This window comes from Delphinus delphis, chromosome 1 (assembly GCF_949987515.2).
Source record: "Delphinus delphis chromosome 1, mDelDel1.2, whole genome shotgun sequence".
NCBI lineage: Eukaryota > Metazoa > Chordata > Mammalia > Artiodactyla > Delphinidae > Delphinus > Delphinus delphis.
In genome coordinates, this window is record NC_082683.1 from 108161676 (window position 1) to 108178776 (window position 17101).

At 49.2% G+C, this 17101-nt stretch overlaps 1 protein-coding gene and 1 long non-coding RNA gene across 3 annotated transcripts; one reads left to right on the forward strand and one right to left on the reverse strand.

The window, feature by feature from the left end:
* Nucleotides 1-1270: 1270 nt before the first annotated feature.
* On the forward strand, nt 1271-6757 carry LOC132436638 (uncharacterized). The gene is made up of 5 exons (XR_009521824.1): nt 1271-1401; nt 1524-1679; nt 2120-2210; nt 5803-5923; nt 6161-6757. It is a non-coding gene; the product is annotated as an uncharacterized lncRNA (long non-coding RNA).
* A 381-nt stretch (nt 6758-7138) lies between these two features.
* MINDY1 (MINDY lysine 48 deubiquitinase 1) lies at nt 7139-16221 on the reverse strand. 2 transcript variants are annotated; one of them, XM_060029538.1, is made up of 10 exons: nt 15650-16221; nt 12626-13436; nt 12210-12267; nt 11749-11813; nt 10984-11142; nt 10545-10647; nt 10037-10179; nt 8779-8970; nt 7928-8080; nt 7139-7651 (listed from the first exon to the last, which is right to left on the reverse strand). In XM_060029538.1, exons 2-10 carry the CDS (start codon nt 13076-13078, stop codon nt 7571-7573), a joined length of 1407 nt encoding a protein of 468 aa, XP_059885521.1. In that variant the 5' UTR covers nt 13079-13436; nt 15650-16221; the 3' UTR covers nt 7139-7570. The 2 variants fall into 2 exon arrangements, with proteins under 2 accessions (XP_059885521.1, XP_059885528.1); XM_060029545.1 differs by lacking the exon at nt 10984-11142 and having other exon boundaries at nt 15650-16220.
* Nucleotides 16222-17101: the final 880 nt, after the last annotated feature.

Sequence of the window (17101 nt, forward strand, 5' to 3'; positions counted from 1 at the left end):
AAGAAAACAGAGGGACTTTCCTGGCGATCCAATGGTTAAGACTCTGCAAACCCAATGCAGGGGGCACAGATTCGATCTCTGGTCAGGGAAGATCCCGCATGCCGCATGGCACGGCCAAAAAAGAGAAAAAGAAACAGAGACATGATGGAGACCTGAAGTGACTAGCTGAGGTTGCAGAACATAACAAGTGGAAGAGCTGGGACTGAACCCACATTCTCCAGCAAAAATTGGTGCGTGTTTTCCACTTTAACAGGAGAGAAAAGTGAGAAGCCATGATTGCCACCATGGAAGTCTCCCTTTATAACATCTCCTTAGGCCTGGTCTGCTCTGAGGAAGAGCTGCTGGTCCCTCCTCAGAAAGCCAGTGAGGACCTTCCCAGGGTGGGAGAGTGGCAGAGGATCTCTGGCTTCTGTGCCCAGCCCCCAGCAGACCTGTCTAGGGCAGCAGGAAGGAGACTGCTCTCAGACCCTAGGGAGTTGGCTGTGATATTCGAGTAATTGTCTGCTCAGGGGCCCCTGAGGCTCCCCAAAACTGTTACCTGCTGCTCTGTGCACAGACAGCCTCCAGCCCAGCTGCTGGGGTTGCATCACCTGCAGCTAAAACAGCCCTGGCGGCCAAAAGGCAACACAAGGAATCTAAGACACAGGGACCCAGAGAGCCTCTTTCATCTCCCTGTTGCCTTTTGGAAGCACGGTGCTTCTGCCCACAGGGAACACCCTGTGCGTTTTTCTCTCTTGACTCTGATCTGCTCCTATCCCCGGAATACCTGTGCCCTTCCTTCCCTAAAGATTTACACAGTCCCGTCCCCCCCGCCCCCACTCACTCTACTACTCTCTTCCAATCACTCCCACTCGCTACTGCTCTAATACCCCTCTGGGATGCAGGCTGGGGTGCCCTGCTGGTATGTGCCCCAACAGGTTTTTCCGTACCAGCTTCCAAATAAGCCTGGAGCCTTGTCTGACCTGCCCCCACCCCCACGCCCCCAGGGAGCTGGAGTCAGAGGCAGAGCCAGGTCAGAAGCTGGACTTAGAGACTGGGCTTCTGTGGTCCCACCTGGCCCCGCTGGGACGGCAGTGCACAAAGCCTCCTGTGTCGGGGCTGAGCTGCTGAGAGGCCAGCGGAGTTCTCTGCATGGGTTAAGGCCAGTTCCTGGGAGGAGAGATGCTGGGTAGGGAGGTGTTGGCATGTGGGACCCGGTACAGCCTGGTCCTTTGCCACATTTGGGAGGGGCCAGAGCCTGAGAGGATAGCTGGGCTGGTCTGCTGGAGAGGTCATCTGACTGGCTGTTCAGCTTGGGCTGCACACACACTCTCTCCTGTACCAGGCCACACAGGAGCTGGTGCCCATACACGGTACGCCACCAGGCTCTGAGGACACCCACTTCGCCCCCAGCGCCTCCGGGTAAGCACTGGACCTGTGCTCTCATGCTGCGGCTGGGGGTGGATGGAGGAACTTGTTGATCACCTGGGGGAGGGAGAAAGGAGTTTTCCTTTTCTAACATGAGTGCCTGCTTCCTTCTCCAGGCACCCATGTACCCACAAGAACACATACTCATGTCAGCTCAGAGATTGCACCTGCTGACCTAAAGATCCCAGCTGGAGACTCCGAGGGTGAAAGGCGCACAGTGGTGGAAGCTCTGTGGGCAGGGCGTGGGGCTTACTTGGAGGCTGGGGCTGAAGGTGGGAGAAAATGCGGTTATCTCCCGCCCCACATACTTAATCCTGCTGCCTCGCCTCTCCTCCCTTACACTGCCCCAGGAACACCCAGCCAGGCCATGGAAGGAAGGGAGGTGACCTCAGAAGGGGATCATCCACCTCAGACCAAGGGCTGGGGAGGCTTGGGACCAACCCTAGAGTCTGGAAGGGTTTGTTTGGTGCTAGTTCTAGCAGCATCCCTGATCAAATTTGCTTCCAGAAGGATGGTGAGTGGTGGGGAAGGTGGAGGCTCGCCTCTTACCCTCCACTTGGGCTCCCAAACCTGCCAAGCGGGTTGTTCTTTTTTTCTGCAACAAAGGAGAGGAATGGGTAAAGGGAGTCCAAGCTCCCGGACCTGGGGTCAAAAAGCGGCCCAGAAAGGCTGGGACGTTCCCCTGAATTGGCTCCTGTGTCCCTCCCCCCAGGGCATCCAGTCGCACCATGTCTGTGACCAGCAGGAAGATGGGACTATCCCTGGCTCAGGAGATCCTCAGCCACCTGGGCCTTGCCAACAAGGTAGGCGCTGCTGGGATTGTAGGAATCTTTTTTTTTTTTACATCAACACAGGGGCTGGGGGGTGGGACGGGGAATAGGAAAGGGAGAGCTGGCCCTGAGGCCATGCCCAGGGCCTGGCTGGGGCACTGGGGAATGGGCAGACTTTGGTACCCCCGTGCTCTTACAGACCGCAGCTTGGGGCATCTTCAGAACCTTCTTGAGCTTCAGTATAGACAAGGATGCACAGAGGCTGCCAAGGGCCATTGCAGGCCAAGGTGAGCCCCTTCCCTCTGCACTTGGGCATATTACCTTTTAGAAACCAGTCTGTAGACCGAGAAGGAGCCCGGAAGGAGGAACTGACGATACTCCATAGAGTATCTCCTGGGCAAGAGAGAGGAGGTTTCACGCTCCTGCTAATGTAACAATCTCATATTATTTTGTAAACATAGAGCAGCTCTCTTTTCCTAGGTTTACAAACTGTCTTGTGAAGAGTAGAGGAGTGAGCTGTGGTTAGAGATAGGTTAGTTGACCCACCAGGGCACCAAAGCTAAAATTTTTGGCCCAATTAATGTCTAGGTGGCCAAATACAGATATGGATTCAGTTGCCAGAATGAGGATGGTGATAACACTAGAAAAAATAGCAAAAGAGCCACCGTTTCTTAGGGGCTCCTTGTGTGCCAGGGCCTATGCCAAGCACATTACACATTTCAGTGAATCCTCACATCCACACTCACATCCTTGTTTTATAGATGAAAAAACTGAAGTACAGAGAGGTTAAATACCTTGCCCAAGGTCACACAGCTATTAAGTCACCTAGTCTCCTACAATACACATAATGATCCTATAGGACATGTAACTGCCATGTATCAACTCCTGGTCTATATCATAGGTGTTGGTCTATTGTTCCGTATTATCCAAACTTAAATTGGCGATCTTGGTTTGAGGAATTTCATAAACAGAATCCGGTCATTGTGCTCGTTGAGCTAGGTCTCCTAGTACAACTGTCCCCCAAAACTTATAAATAAAAAAGCTCACCAAAAATTTGAAGATGGAATAGCTTTTTGTATACTGGTTGAGAAACCATCATGCCTACTAACAGCTATTCGACAATACATAGAAGCATTTATTTTATCATCCAGAGATTTCCATTTTGACAGTAGATTACTGTACCCATCCAATAAAGCCTGTACTTTTATAATGAGTGAACACTAAGATTCATTGGAAGAGTTGTGGTTATCTAAATTCCTGTCATAAAAACAAACTTATACCACAGCAATAGATGATTGTAAAGTATTTGGGTTACAGGACTCTGTAATCCAAATACTTTACAATCATTTATTGCTGGTAGACTCTTGGATGTAAATGCCAGATTTATCTTAGAAGTATGAGTCAAAAAATAATACAGGCCTATTTTTCTGAAAAAAAAAGGGAAAAATCAAGACACTTCCAAACTATTCTTTTATGAGAGAAATGTGAAAACATAACTGTGATGAATATTTATTCAGAAAAATGACCTTTAAATGACAGCTGATTCAGGACAAATTCAGACCAATCTGAACCATAAAATGAAGGTTCATTATAAAGATCCTAGGGCAGTATGAGATGCCAAATATATTCTCAAGTAACAAGACAAGAATTATGTTTGATATAGGTTTGGTATAGAGGGTACTTGTACACCATTGGGAATATTCAGTTAATGAGTGACTCCTACCCCAATTCTATAACTATGGAGTAACAAGAGTTGGAAGAAGGGAAGAATGGATACTGGGAAGCATTTGGCAGTCTTCATCACAACATAAAACCAAGGATACATGGAATTCAAAAGAGTAGCCATCAGGGAATTCCCTGGCGGTCCAGTGGTTAGGGCTCCTTGCTCTCACTGCTGAGGGCCTGGGTTCCATACCTGGTCGGGGAACTAAAATCCCACAAGCCACAGCCAAAAGCTAAATAAATAAATTTAATTTAATTTAAAGTGCAAAAAAAACAAAACAAAACAAAGAGTAGCCATCAGGCCCACTGACAATTAGGTAATGAATGAGTCCAAATAAAATATAGCATCCTGGGGACTTCCCTGGTGGCACAGTGGTTAAGACTCCATGCTCCCAATGCAGGGGGCCTGGGTTCAATCCCTGGCCGGGGAACTAGATCCCACATGCGTGCCGCAACTAAGACCCCGTGCAACCAAATAAATAAGTAAATATTTTAAAAAATATATATATAGCATCCTGTATTCACGTCATCATTTTTTTTGTTTGTTTCTTTGTGGGAGTTTATGATCTGTGGGGTTGCCCTAAGTGTAGGTTTCAGGCAGTTCTGGGAAGGGTCTTATGAGTCAAGTGACTGAGATAACTCTGAAAAAGAGGATAATAGGAAATGATGACAACACCAGTGCACAGCTCATGACACAAACAGGTTTTTTGCAACCAAAAAAAAAATTTTTTTAACATTTCTTTCCTTTTTTTTTTTTTTTTAATATTTATTTATTTATTTGGCTGCACTGGGTCTTAGCTGCAGCATGCAGGATATAGTTCCCTGACCAGGGATCGAACCTGGGCCCCCTGCATTGGGATTGTAGAGTCTTAACCACTGGACCACCAGGGAAGTCCCCAAAATATTTTATTATAATCAGTTATAGCTCATGATTTGAATATGTACTATATGTCTATTATTTCTAAACTGAACCCTCCATTACCATCTTTAACCAAAAGGCAAGAGGCCTGGTGCAGGTATGAGAGAAGGACAGTGATGCTGAACCCCAGGGGTCCAACCAGGAGAAACTGATGTATAAAGATGAGGATAACAAGACGACCCTGGTAGGTCAGGATCAGAACGGGAAGTCACATGACCCTGCTCCCTATCAGAGCCCCATCAACTCAGTTTAGGGACAGGGTGGGTGCATCCTCCTTGGACTTTCTCGAACTTGTAAGTTAAAAACAGTCTTTCTGGATTTCATGCTGTAAATCTTTTTTTTTTTTTTTAAGATTTCTTTTTTAAGATTTTTTTTTTTTTGGCTGCATTGAGTGTTGCTGCACGCAGTCTTTCTCTGGTTGTGGAGAGCGGGGGCTACTCTTCATTGTGGAGCGCGGGCTTCTCGTTGTGGTGGCTTCTCTTGTTGCAGAGCACGGGCTCTAGTCGTGCGGGCTTCAGTAGTTGTGACATGTGGGCTCAGTAGTTGTGGCGCATGGGCTTAGTTGCTCCGCGGCACGTGGGATCTTCCCGGACCAGGGCTCGAACCCGTGTCCCCTGCACTGGCAGGCAGATTCTTAACCACTGCGCCACTAGGGAAGTCCCTCATGCTGTAAGTCTTTATAGGTGGCAAGTCTCCTCTATCTTTTCTTGAGTACCTGCCCTTGGAGCGAGGTACTCAAGAGCGAGGCTCTAAGCTAGTGGCAGGGCCAGGAAAGACGTGGATGGAACAAGTAATTGTCCAGTAATATTCCCCACAGCAATCGATCTTTCCTGCCACATCATTACCCTTACATAATGCATATTTCTCTTTTCCTTGACTCTCTCTTCACCAACACTCCCTAGAATAATTCACCATGTGGCCCAATCCCTAGTCTGTGAGAATGTCACTACCACCACATCCACATTCTCTTTCTTCCTCTACCAGGAAACTGAGACAATTACCAAGTTCTGATGCGTATCCTTATTTCTCGAAGTGAGACTGATCTTCTAAGTATCCGAGCTGAGTTCAAAAGAAATTTGGGAAGTCCCTCTACTCTTCCCTCCAGGTGAGACTTCGCTGGTTCTTAACCTGGAGCCCCGGAGCTTCACCCCAACCTCCACACTGCACACAGTGGAGCATAGTCATCTATGTCATCATGTCCTGGAGAACTCATGGGTCTTTGGTGAATTTAGTGCAGGACTCCGGGCACCACACAATCTCTGGGCCAGCGCGAGGGAGAGGACAGAGTGCCTAAGCCATGGTGGTGGTGGGTCTTTCTAATACTTGACTTTCTTGTCTGCAGAATGCAGTGAAAGGGAACTGCCGGTCAGCCCTACTAGCCCTGTGCAGGGCTGAAGACCTCTGAGACCTCATCCCCATATGACCTTCAAGAATCTGAGATTCCCATGTATGGGTGAGCCTGCAGGAGACCAGCTGGGCCTCCAAATAAAATAACCCCTCACTTGAGCACCACGTTCCAGCTTCTTGTGGAGTCTGGAACTCCAAGTTCCTCTTAAATCCCTTAATTTCCCTCATTTCAAAGTGATATCTGCACCTGGGTCCCCTAGCTCTGTCTTGGGTATGCGATAATGGGATCTCTTTGATAGTTTCTGCTCTACTCATTCTTTCCGTATTCTGGCCAGCACATCTCACTGATATTTGAATTCTTTTGGCAAACTTCACTGTCATTTGTGTTCCCTGATTGAAGTTTGGGTGGAGCAGGACATGGGCTGGGAGGAGGCCTTGAAGCTGGAGGTGCCTTTCATGTTGGATATTCAACAGGAGTCCTGTTTGAGGCTCTAGACTGCAGTTGTCAACAACCCCCCCTCCCCTCGGTGTCTCCCCTCCCCCCCGTTAATCTCTCTTCACCAGGAAATTTCAGGAAAAATAATTGAGAACCAGGAACCACAATGAGGTCAGAAATGGTTAGAGGTAGCAAAGGACCATCTGTATGACCTGAGAAGCAAGCAGAGGATCAAGCTAACCCTCCCCTGCACGGGAAGATTGGGTTATCAGGGTGCACAATCCCCAAATTCATCTGTCCAAAGCAGGAACTTGGAAACCCACCTCACAAATTATAGTACTACTTCCAAAAGAAGACCTATCGAAAACAGATAAAAAACGAAAAAGCAGGCTTTGGCTCCCCCTGCTGCTTGTATTAGAAATGACAGGCCACCCCCTCACACCTTTTTACCTCCCCCTCCCCCTTTTTGCATTCCTCAATTGAGTCAAATACTTAACCCCATAGCTGCAGGGTAAGGCAAACAACAGACCTCAGGAAAGAAGTTTTATTTCCAAACCCCTAGGAAGGCATTACAAATAATGGAGATAGAAACCCAAATTAAACCCTGAAACAAATGTATGGATACGGGTGGGCCTGCAGGAGCAGAAAGTAGGGGAGATGGGTTCTAGACAGGGACCTCACCCTGGAGCCTGAGTCTGTATATTAATGTGACTATTCTGGGGAAAGGGAGTTGGGAATCAGAAATCCTCACCAGACCAACCCCAATGTTGCCCAGGATGGCTGGGAGGAAGAGGAGGCAGCACGTGAGGGCAAAGACGTCACCAAGTCTGACCTTGGCATTTACTGCCTGCTCTGATCCCCAACATTCCATAAATAAGTTACCCTGCATATCTCAAGTTGAGCCAGGGAGCAAGCAAAATAGCCCCAGCCTCTGCAAGCGGAGGCAAGGCAGCCTGGCACTGAGCGGGGCTACAGGAGGACACAGTCGGACTCTTGCTTCGGCCTCTGCCGACGCTCGGCAGCTGGGCGTCCAAATGCAGCTCCTCTCCCCTGTATCAGATTTAACAATTGGTCACCCATCAACTGTGGAAGAGTCCAGGACAGAGACTCTAGATGGAAGCAGGGTCAGGATTGGGAGAGGCAGTGGGGAGAGAAAGACAGGAAGGGACCCAGAGGAGAGGGACAGACAGGAGAAAGGCCCCGAGGGAAACCTTGAAGGGACATGGCAGGAATAACAAGTGTCTGGACCAGGGGAAGTAGGAGTGGCACACTGAGGATGTGGGAACGCTGGAAGGGCAGCGCTAAGGGCAGGGGGAGCAGACCCACCTGCGGTAACAGGGCACGTGCTGCCACGGGCTGGGCGGCTTGGTGCTGTTGGTACTCCTCTTGCTGAAGTTGCTGGGCCAGCTCCAGGTCGCTAAGACCCAATGTGCCTTGCGAGGACGGCTGCTGCTGCAGGGACAAGGCGATCAGGTAGTCCTGGAGAGAGGGGAAAGAACGGGGATGGTGAGGGAGGCTGGGGCGGGGGGATGTCCAGGCTGTGTTTAGGTTTCCAAACCAGCCTTTCCTGGGAGCTCCCTGGCGGTCCAGTGGTTAGGACTCTGAGCTTCCACTGGCAGGGGGCACGGGTTCAATCCCTGGTCGGGGAACTAAGATCCCACAAGCTGTGTGGCCAAAAAAATAAATAAATAACGACAACAAAAAAAGCAGCCTTTCCTCGTCCTTCCAATTCTCCAGCTCCTTCTCCAGAGCAACACATATAGCCAAGTTTTTTGTTTGTTTGTTTTTTTGCGGTACGCGGGCCTCTCACTGTTGTGGCCTCTCCCGTTGCGGAGCACAGGCTCCGGACACGCAGGCTCAGTGGCCATGGCTCACGGGCCCAGCCGCTCCGTGGCATGTGGGATCTTCCCGGACCGGGGCACGAACCCGTGTCCCCTGCATCGGCAGGCGGACTCTCAACCACTGCGCCACCAGGGAAGCCCCAGCCAAGTATTTTACCTCTGGTGCCAGAGAATACACACCAAGTGCTGAGATGGTCCGAAAGGTAACAGAGGAGAGGGGCATGGCTGTCGTATGTCACAGTCTCTAGATAATAAGATGCAGGCAGCTCGCACCTATGGCAAGAAGCTCTCTGAGGCGGACATGCTCTCTGAACCCGCCCCAGGGACCCCACACACCTGGTCCACCTGCCGCTGCTTTTCTGGGGAGCCACTCCCACCTTCTGCTCCAGGTCCCTTGCCTAGGGAGTGACTTAGGTGAAAGTCAGAGTCACAGAAACAGCTGTCTCCGTCCACGTTGTGCAGGCTCTCCCACACCACTTGCTCCTCCTGTAGAAAGCCCTGGTCGGTGACCAGTAGGTACAAGTGACCCTGCAAAGAGGAGGACAAAGTGCATTGGTGGGACAGGTGACAGAGGCCCCTATCTGAGATGCACAGAGACCATTGGAATCAATCGGTGTGCTAGCTGGAACGTGTCAGTGTGAGCATGTGGATCTTTTATAAATATGCGCGGCTGTGGGGAGAAGGAAGGGCTGTCTGAGTCGTGGTCAGCTGGGTGTGAGTATGGTGGTCACTGTGGTCAAACATGGAGTCCTCGGGCTAAAGTCCCGCATACAGCCCTGCTTCCTACCCTACTTCCCATGGTTCTCTGGGCTCACCTGATGGTTATAAGGATAAATCCTTTGAGAACCAATGACCTTTCCCTCTTCTACTCAATTCCTAGAGAGCTCAGACAATTTTTAGCTTTGGAAAACTATAGTATTGTTCAAAAATTCCACTGCCCCTTCCTGGGAGAGGATTTACACTTTCTTGTCCCACTGATGGCAGGCTTACTCCTTATGGCTTGCTCTGGCCAGTGAGATGTTAGCAGAACTGACATTGTCATTTCCAGGCAGAAGCACTAAAAGCACGCGTGCGGTGTGTTCCCCACCCCCGCACTTTCCCCTCCTATGTTCCAGACAAAGGCTGTTTTGTCAGCCTGGGCCCCAAAGTGAAGATGATGTGGGACAGAGCTGCAGCCAATCTGCAGTGGACGTGCAACATGCGTGAGAAATAAACCTTTGGGGACTTCCCTGGTGGTCCAGCGGGTAAGACTCCGTGCTCCCAACGCAGGGGCTCGGGTTTGATCCCTGGTCGGGGAACTAGATCCCGAATGCATGCCTCAACTAAGAGTCCGCATACCGCAAGTAAGAAGTCTGCATGCCGCAACGAAGATCCCGTGTGCCGCAACTAAGATCGGCACAGCCAAAATAAATAAATAGATAAATATTTTTTTGAAAAAAGAAATAAACCTTTGTTGTGGTAAACCACTGGGGTTCAGGGGTCATTTGTTATCACAGCTTAATCTACCTTTATCCTGACTGAAACACTGACCCAGAAGAAAAAGGCATGAGGGAATGACAGCACTCCAAACCCCCACCTCCTAAACCCTCATCACCTTGTGCTTAGTCATAGTGCTAAAGTGGTTGTTCCGGAAAAAGACGCTAAGTTCGCCCTCCTTGGCAGCTGTTGTTAGCTCACACAGACCATGGTAGGTCAGCTGTGCAGCGGTGGTCTCCAGGAACTGCTCTGCAATCAGGCCTGGCAGCAGGGCACAAGAAAGGGGGGGGGGGCGGGTGGCTTAAATGCAAAGTCCACGGTAGGATCATCCAGAGAGCGCCTGTCAAAGCCCTAGGGGTCAGTCCCACCTTGTGAAATCGCTTCCTTGAAGCCTGGCTGTATTCATTCATTCAACAGATTCTAACTGAGAGCTACTTTTTGCCAGGCGTCGCACTAGGTACCGGGGGACACGTCAGTGAACTAGATAGACAATTCCCCAAACTCCCTCTCATGGAGCTCACATTCTAGTGGGACATGGTGGTGGGGAGACAGACAATAAACACTAAACCTAAGTAGCCATCACTCCCTCCACATGAGATCCACAGAAGAGAAGGGAGGGAGGTCACCTTCTGTCACGAGGTTGGTGTCACTGGAGTGCTTGCAGGTGATGATCTTCTCTACCAGTTGGTTATAACTCAGTTTCCCAACTGCACTCACAGCCTCAGGACTCTGCATGAGCAGCGGGGTGGGGTGGTACCAAAAAAATGGAGATCTTTTACAGGAAGGAAGTGAAGCAAGCCCACAAAGACTGCAAACCCTACGACCAAAGCTTCCTGAAACTTTTGATGTCTGAAGAATTGACCTATTTCCATATTGTTTGCTTGTATTTGAATGTTACCCCCCAGAAAGGTGAAAATTAAAGGAATCCTGCACTGGATCCAGCCTCTAAACCCTAATCCCCTCCCAAGCCAATCTACTCCCTACCTCCCTAAACCCCTCCACACAAAATTTTGCTTCTCTCTCAGCTTGAGCTGACTGAGTCTCACTTGCGCCCCCTACCCTCACCTGTGGATCAACAAGCCAGCCATGGTACAGAGGTATGCCTAGGAGGTCAAAGATGCTGCACTCAGGTGTATACTCAAAATCAGAGACACCTGTGAATCGCACATTGACATCCAGACCTGTGGCCAGTTTAGGCAGCACTGTCATTGCATCGTCCACATTCTGGGGTAGAAAATAAAATAATGGATAGATCAAATCAACACATGTATATTTTAAACTTACACAGTGCTATAGGTAAACAAGGATATACTGTATAGCACATGGAATTATACCTAGTATCTTAAAATAACCTATTATGGAATATAATGTGCAAAATACTGAATCATTACTCTGTACACCTGAAACTAACACAATATTATAAATCAACTATACTTCAATTTAAAAAATAAAATAAAATGGAAAAAAAGAACCTGACACAGTGTTATATGTCAATTAAATCTCAATAAAACTGGGGAAAAAAAAGAAAATGATGGCTATTCTAGCCTCCCCTCCCCCCCCCACTCCCACCTCCAGGAAAAAAAAAATTAATCTTGTTGCTTTTCTTCCCTGGTGTTCTCTTACAATGGAAATTCCTCCCTTGTCTCAACCCTTCTTTATCTTATGTAAATGAACATATTTTCTAGGACAGAGATACACCCTCCCCCTCCTGCAGAAAGAAATTATGGTTCAAGGAACCCTCCTGAGAAGCATCAGAAAAGCCTCTCTTAATAGCCTGGGTGTCTCCTTATAAGCCTGCAAACCCCCATGTCCACAGACCTTTCGCCTCACCTGCTGAAAATTAAGCTGAAGTCCTTCTGACTTCTCCTGGGGCTTGATGGATAGAAGGCAGTCTCCTACAAGACAGGATTCCTTATCAGCTTACCCCGCCAACAGTCCCAAAAGCTGCTTCCTCTTCTCCAGGAGAATGGAGGTAATGTCACAGAACCACAGATTTTCACAGTTGCAAAGGGCTTTAGTTTCTCAGAGGAAGAAATGGGCCCACAAAGGTGAAGGGTACACGCAAGGTTCCATGTGAAAGCTAAGGGAAGAATTGGGGTGACGACCCAGGACTCCTGACACCTTCATTTTTCCTTTTCATTCCCCAGCCTTGCAGAGAAGCCCCACAGATTTTTACCTTCCCTGCCACATAAGATCCCCGCATGGGGAGTCCCTCAACACCCTGGATTTCTGGCTGAGTAGATAGCACTGGAAGCTTTTGGGTAATTCCCCTTCAAGGCCCAGTCACTCACCAAGATGGGCCATGAGCTCATCTGATGCGATCACTTCCTTCTGAGGTGGCAGCTTCACCTGGAGGCAAGGAATGACAAAGTGTTAGCCAGGTGTGTGCTTTCCTTCATGGAGCACTGAAGGAGGAACCCATAGAAAGGCAGGGGGAGGGCAGGGGTTGTCCAGCAGTCAGGTGTGGTGGAAAAGAAAGGCTTGCAACTGGAGCAAGGGAATGGATGTGGAAAACTGCAAGGCATTCCCATTTGCTAGACAGTAGAAGACAGAGGAGTAGGACAGATCATTGTTTTGTTTCGTTTTTAACAAATATCTTATCTCATGTGTTCAAGCTGGAGAAATAGGAAGAATAATCTGGAAAGTTTGGCTTGAGAAAATCAGAATGATCAAGGTTTTCTGAGCCCCCATCCAAGCTCTCTCTTACCTTCCACTGAAGGAAAAGGATGTTCATGATGGCGATGAGAGGGCAAGGGCCGTTAGTGCTCTGGGTGATGATGGGTGTCCGTTCTCCCTTCCAGGGGATCCACTTTACACAGTAGAAGTCTAGCTCAGGTTGTCGGGCCCTGGGGGACTGGGGAAGCTCTTGGGGCCAGGAGCAGGCCCCCGCTGTCTCTACCTCAGGCTGTGTCCCCTGGGCTGGCCCTTCTTGGCTTGAGCTAGCATCAGGTGGAGGGGACTCGAGGTTACCCTGGCCCTGGGCTGGCAGCAAAGCTTCATCTACTGGCTCCTGTTCTCCAGCTGCCCCATCAGCCTCTTCGGCATCCTTGTCCTGAGGGGGCTCACTGGGTTCTGACAGGACCTCGTGGTTTTCAGGGACGACCACTTCCGCAGTCCTGGCCTCACCGCGGACTGGATGCTCAGGCTCATGGTGTTCCATGGTCAGGAGGGGTCAACTGAGGGGCACCAAAGGACTTTATTGTCCTCAGGGACTGGCTTAATCGAGGCTTGATATGCAAAAGAGAGAACGATCCAATAAGAGGGAAATCATTGGGCTGGAACGCAGATAGAGCCAGAAAAGTCTTGGAAAAGGAATGTAGTGCAGAAGGCTCGGTTAGCGTCTGTTGGCCACTCCTGGCTACAGGTAGTACAGCTTTGGGGTAAACAGAAGGGCCCCAGGCCGGGCTCTTTCACCTCTAACTTGCTGTGACCAGATAGGACCAACGAGGGTACAGGACTTTCAGGCTTGGGGGGGATGATTCCAGTGGGATTGAAGACATTGGGTGGCGTCAGCTTCCCTGAAACCAGGAAGGACAAGGAATGGAGACAAGACAGAAAGGGCGGGTAAAAGGAGAAAGAAGAAAAAGAGATGGAGAAAGAAATGTTAGAACTATACTAATGATTATTAATACAGTGATCTTTAGCTCACCCTGTAATAGGCATCATGTCAGTTAAACCCCACCATAGCCAGAATGAGAGTAATTCCTCTGCCCTACCCGAACCCTGTCCCTTGGCTGTTCAGGAAACATCCTGAGCACACATGGCTTATATCTTTAGGGCCATCTTCTCTCTGCCTCATCCCAAGGGCAAAAAGATGAACAGTCATATAGTGCTTGGGGTGAAGAATAAAGAGAGTCAATACCATGCCCCTAAAGGCGAAACACTGGTGAGAAAGAAGTCCTTCTCCTCAAAGGACTCCACCTTCACAACTCCAGATTTACACAATCGCAAACCACAACAAAAAGATCCTGGGAGGAGCTTCCTGTAGGCTGGAGAGGGGAAATGCAGGCCCTGGGGACTTGAATCAGAGATCAGTTCTGATAAGTAATTTCAGATTAGACATACAAAACACACACACACACACACACACACACACACCACCCGACCCCATTCTTCCAGTAAGCTTCTCTTGACAGCTAGAGTTGGGATAGCGACGTCTCCTCAGTTCCTCTATGCTCCGAAAACTGCTGAAACCCAGAGATACTCTCTTGCCCACTACATGGAATATAAAAATACTGATTATTGATTTCTGTAAAACAAAAAATGCTCTGTCTCCACTCCTCTACCTGTGCATATGTCCTTTCCATCTATTCCCATCTAGGTCATTTTAGATGTCAACTCTGGACCTGTTTAACCCGCTCTCTACCAGCGCTAAGCATAGACATTTAATTAACACCATGGATCGTAGACAACAAAAAGCCACAAACCCTGCCCCCTGGAAAACATTTCCCTTCAACCTCCTTACTCCCCTCACCCCCTTGATCAGGGTGAGAAAGGGGGAGAAATTAAACTTGTCAGAAATCTTTTCTCTTGCTTCCGCCTAACCTGAGACTATGCTTCCTTTTGTAATCCGGCAGGAATTTAGGGCTAGGGTAAAGCCTGGGGGGTGAAGTTGAGGAACAGAAAAGTTACCGAAATAAGCCTAGTCACCCAGATTGATCATCCTCCTGATTCAACTATAATTTATGCGAGCTGCATCTCATTTACATGTTGTTGATTTCGAATCACAGCAGCAAAAATTGCCTGCAGGCCTTAAGCTTTTTTTTTCCCTCTCTCTCCTTTTTTCCTCCCTTCCCAAATGACACTTAGGATGAGCCTTAGAAGCAGAAACCAGAGCCTGGGACACTTTTTTAAAAGCTTGGAGAAAAACAGCGCTTATTTCTTAGCTTTTCTGTCCAATGCCAGAAATGATCAATAATTAAGCGGGGGTTGGGCCACTAGCTGGCCAGGCCAGTGGTATCCAGGAGCTGGATACCAGAGGGAGCTGGGTCTCAGAGAATCTGGGCAAAAAGCTAAGTGGGCTAAGTCTTTAAAAGGGGCCAGAAGTGTGATGGAGGAGTTCCACTCTACAGGGGGCATGCCTGGTGGGTTGGGCATAATGGAGTATTTCAGAGCGGGAGAGACTCTGAGACTCATAGGTTCTCAAACAAATCAGGATTTCATGCTTTTCCTCTTTTCTTAACTCAAGTCCTACACTTTCTCTCCAGCTGGAATTATCCTCTGGTGGCAGTAAGGGAGTCAAAAGAGCCCTGGACCCTCCCTATAGCCAGAGGCAGTAAATAGCCAAAAGTTGGAAGAAGCATATAAAAGTTGGAAGAAGCATATAAACCGGGTATGTAGCTTCAAGAAGACACCCGTGTCCCCTGCCCTGGCTCCCCAGGAACTTTACTCTCCCCTCAAGTACCTGACTGTCCCACTCTAATCTCCCTCTCAGTCTGACCCAAATCTTCATGCAACTAATGATTTAGATTTTCCCTCAGAATAAGGCAACCACAGTGCGCTGTCTACTTGCTAGCAAGGGAGAGGGGGAAGGTGTCATTAAAAGGAGGAAGTGTAGGGACCAAGCAGCATCTCTTTTACGTACTCCTTTTGCCTGAGCTCCTCTCGAAATCCAGACTTATAGAGACCCAAGGTGGAAGGACAGCCAGTGTCACCTCCCCAGAGCTGGAGAGGAAAAAGAGCAGTGGGGGTTAGGAGAAAAGGCGAAGGAAATGGTTAAAACAGTTTTTACCTTACAGAAGTGGGTGCTGTTCCAGGACCTAGAAGGGGGGTTCAACTCTGGCAATGCGATGGCGGAGGTGGGTACAGGGAGGGGCGCCGCCACAGTCCCAGCTGCCTTCCAGCTGTCAACGCCAGAGCTTATACAGGTTTACCCAGGTTTACGAGCGGCGGTCCTGGCTGGATTGTGGCTACTTCCGGACTCACGCCCACGACCGGGGGGCACTGGAGGAGCGTGCGGGCAGACAGGGGTGCAGCCCAGGTGCTCCCAGGTCGCTCAGAGCGTCTTCGGGATTTCTGAGTCGCCGAGTCTAGGGCGTGCGCTCCAGGCCCTGTCTACAAGCTGGTTTTCAAAGGAAGTTTGTGGTTTTTCTTTTTTCTTCTTTCTCTCTCTCTCTTTTTTCCCATCAGGACAAAGAAAAATCAGTCAAGGACAAGCTCCCCAAAGAAGGAGGAGCCTGCCCAGCACTGGAGGATTTCCATTAGGGCTTTCTGACCTGGTCAGCAGCTTGGTGATCAGCAGTGAGGGAGAGAAACAGGGAGAGAAAAACAACAGACCCTTTCTCTTCCCTCCGCCTGCCGCTGGAAGGGACGGAGCACTTGTGCCTCTCTGGTGAGAATAGGGAAGAGCAAGGGCCCTTGCTGAGTGGGGAGGAGCAGGGCTGGACAGCAGCAGCTTGTTGGATCTCTCCGGGCATGGCAGTCCTTTGCCCTGGATCCAAAGAAGCAGGGCCAAAGAGCGTGATATTTCCATATTTATTCATTTAAAGTGAAAAAATCCCGATCCTTTCCAAGTCCTTACTGAATCATTTTTTTAGTCTAGAAATGAAACCGGTTGGGCTGTGCCTGGGTAGTGCAGAAGAAGGTGTGGAAGAAGCCCCAGGCTCTGGGAAGAGTGCAGCAGGGAGAAAACCAGCTGAGCAAGCAGGAGATCCAATACCCCTGTGCTCTAGTCCTTGTTCCCACCACAGGCCTCAGCTTCTCATCTGTCACCTCATCTCAATTCCTAGCTTGGGGAGCAGGGAAAGCTGGTGTGAGGCTGGTGGTAGGAAATAAAGGGATGATCAATAAATAGGGGAACATTTGATGACGAGAATACCTTTATTTGCAGTACTCTGCACTACCCTGGGGCTGGAAGGTGGCAGTTAAAGGAGGTTGCAACCCTACTCTACGTTCTGAAGGGCCCTCCAAGCTCTACTTACAGGGCTGCCACAGGATGAAACTTCAAGCAACTCCGGAGGCTGAAAGAGCAGTTGGAACAATGAGGGAGGCAGGGAGCAAAGAACCCAGGTTACAACAGTCCAGGAAAAGAATGAGACATTTGCCGACGCTGTAGAAAAAAAACAGGCTACAGAAAAGAAGCAGCAGGAGTTGGCGAGAGACTGTAGGTATTAAGTAAAGAAGAGAGGTCAAAGACTACTCTAATGTTTTTATAACATGTATAATCACGCAATTGGTGGCAGTT

Coding starts and splice junctions, on each gene's coding strand:
- MINDY1 (XM_060029538.1), bottom strand. CDS start 13,078: ATGGAACACCATGAGCCTGAGCATCCAGTCCGCGGTGAGGCCAGGACT. Junction 11,143..11,748: donor TTCAGCTTAATTTTCAGCAG/GTGAGGCGAAAG, acceptor TTTCTACCCCAG/AATGTGGACGATGCAATGAC. Junction 10,648..10,983: donor GCTGGCTTGTTGATCCACAG/GTGAGGGTAGGG, acceptor CTGCTCATGCAG/AGTCCTGAGGCTGTGAGTGC.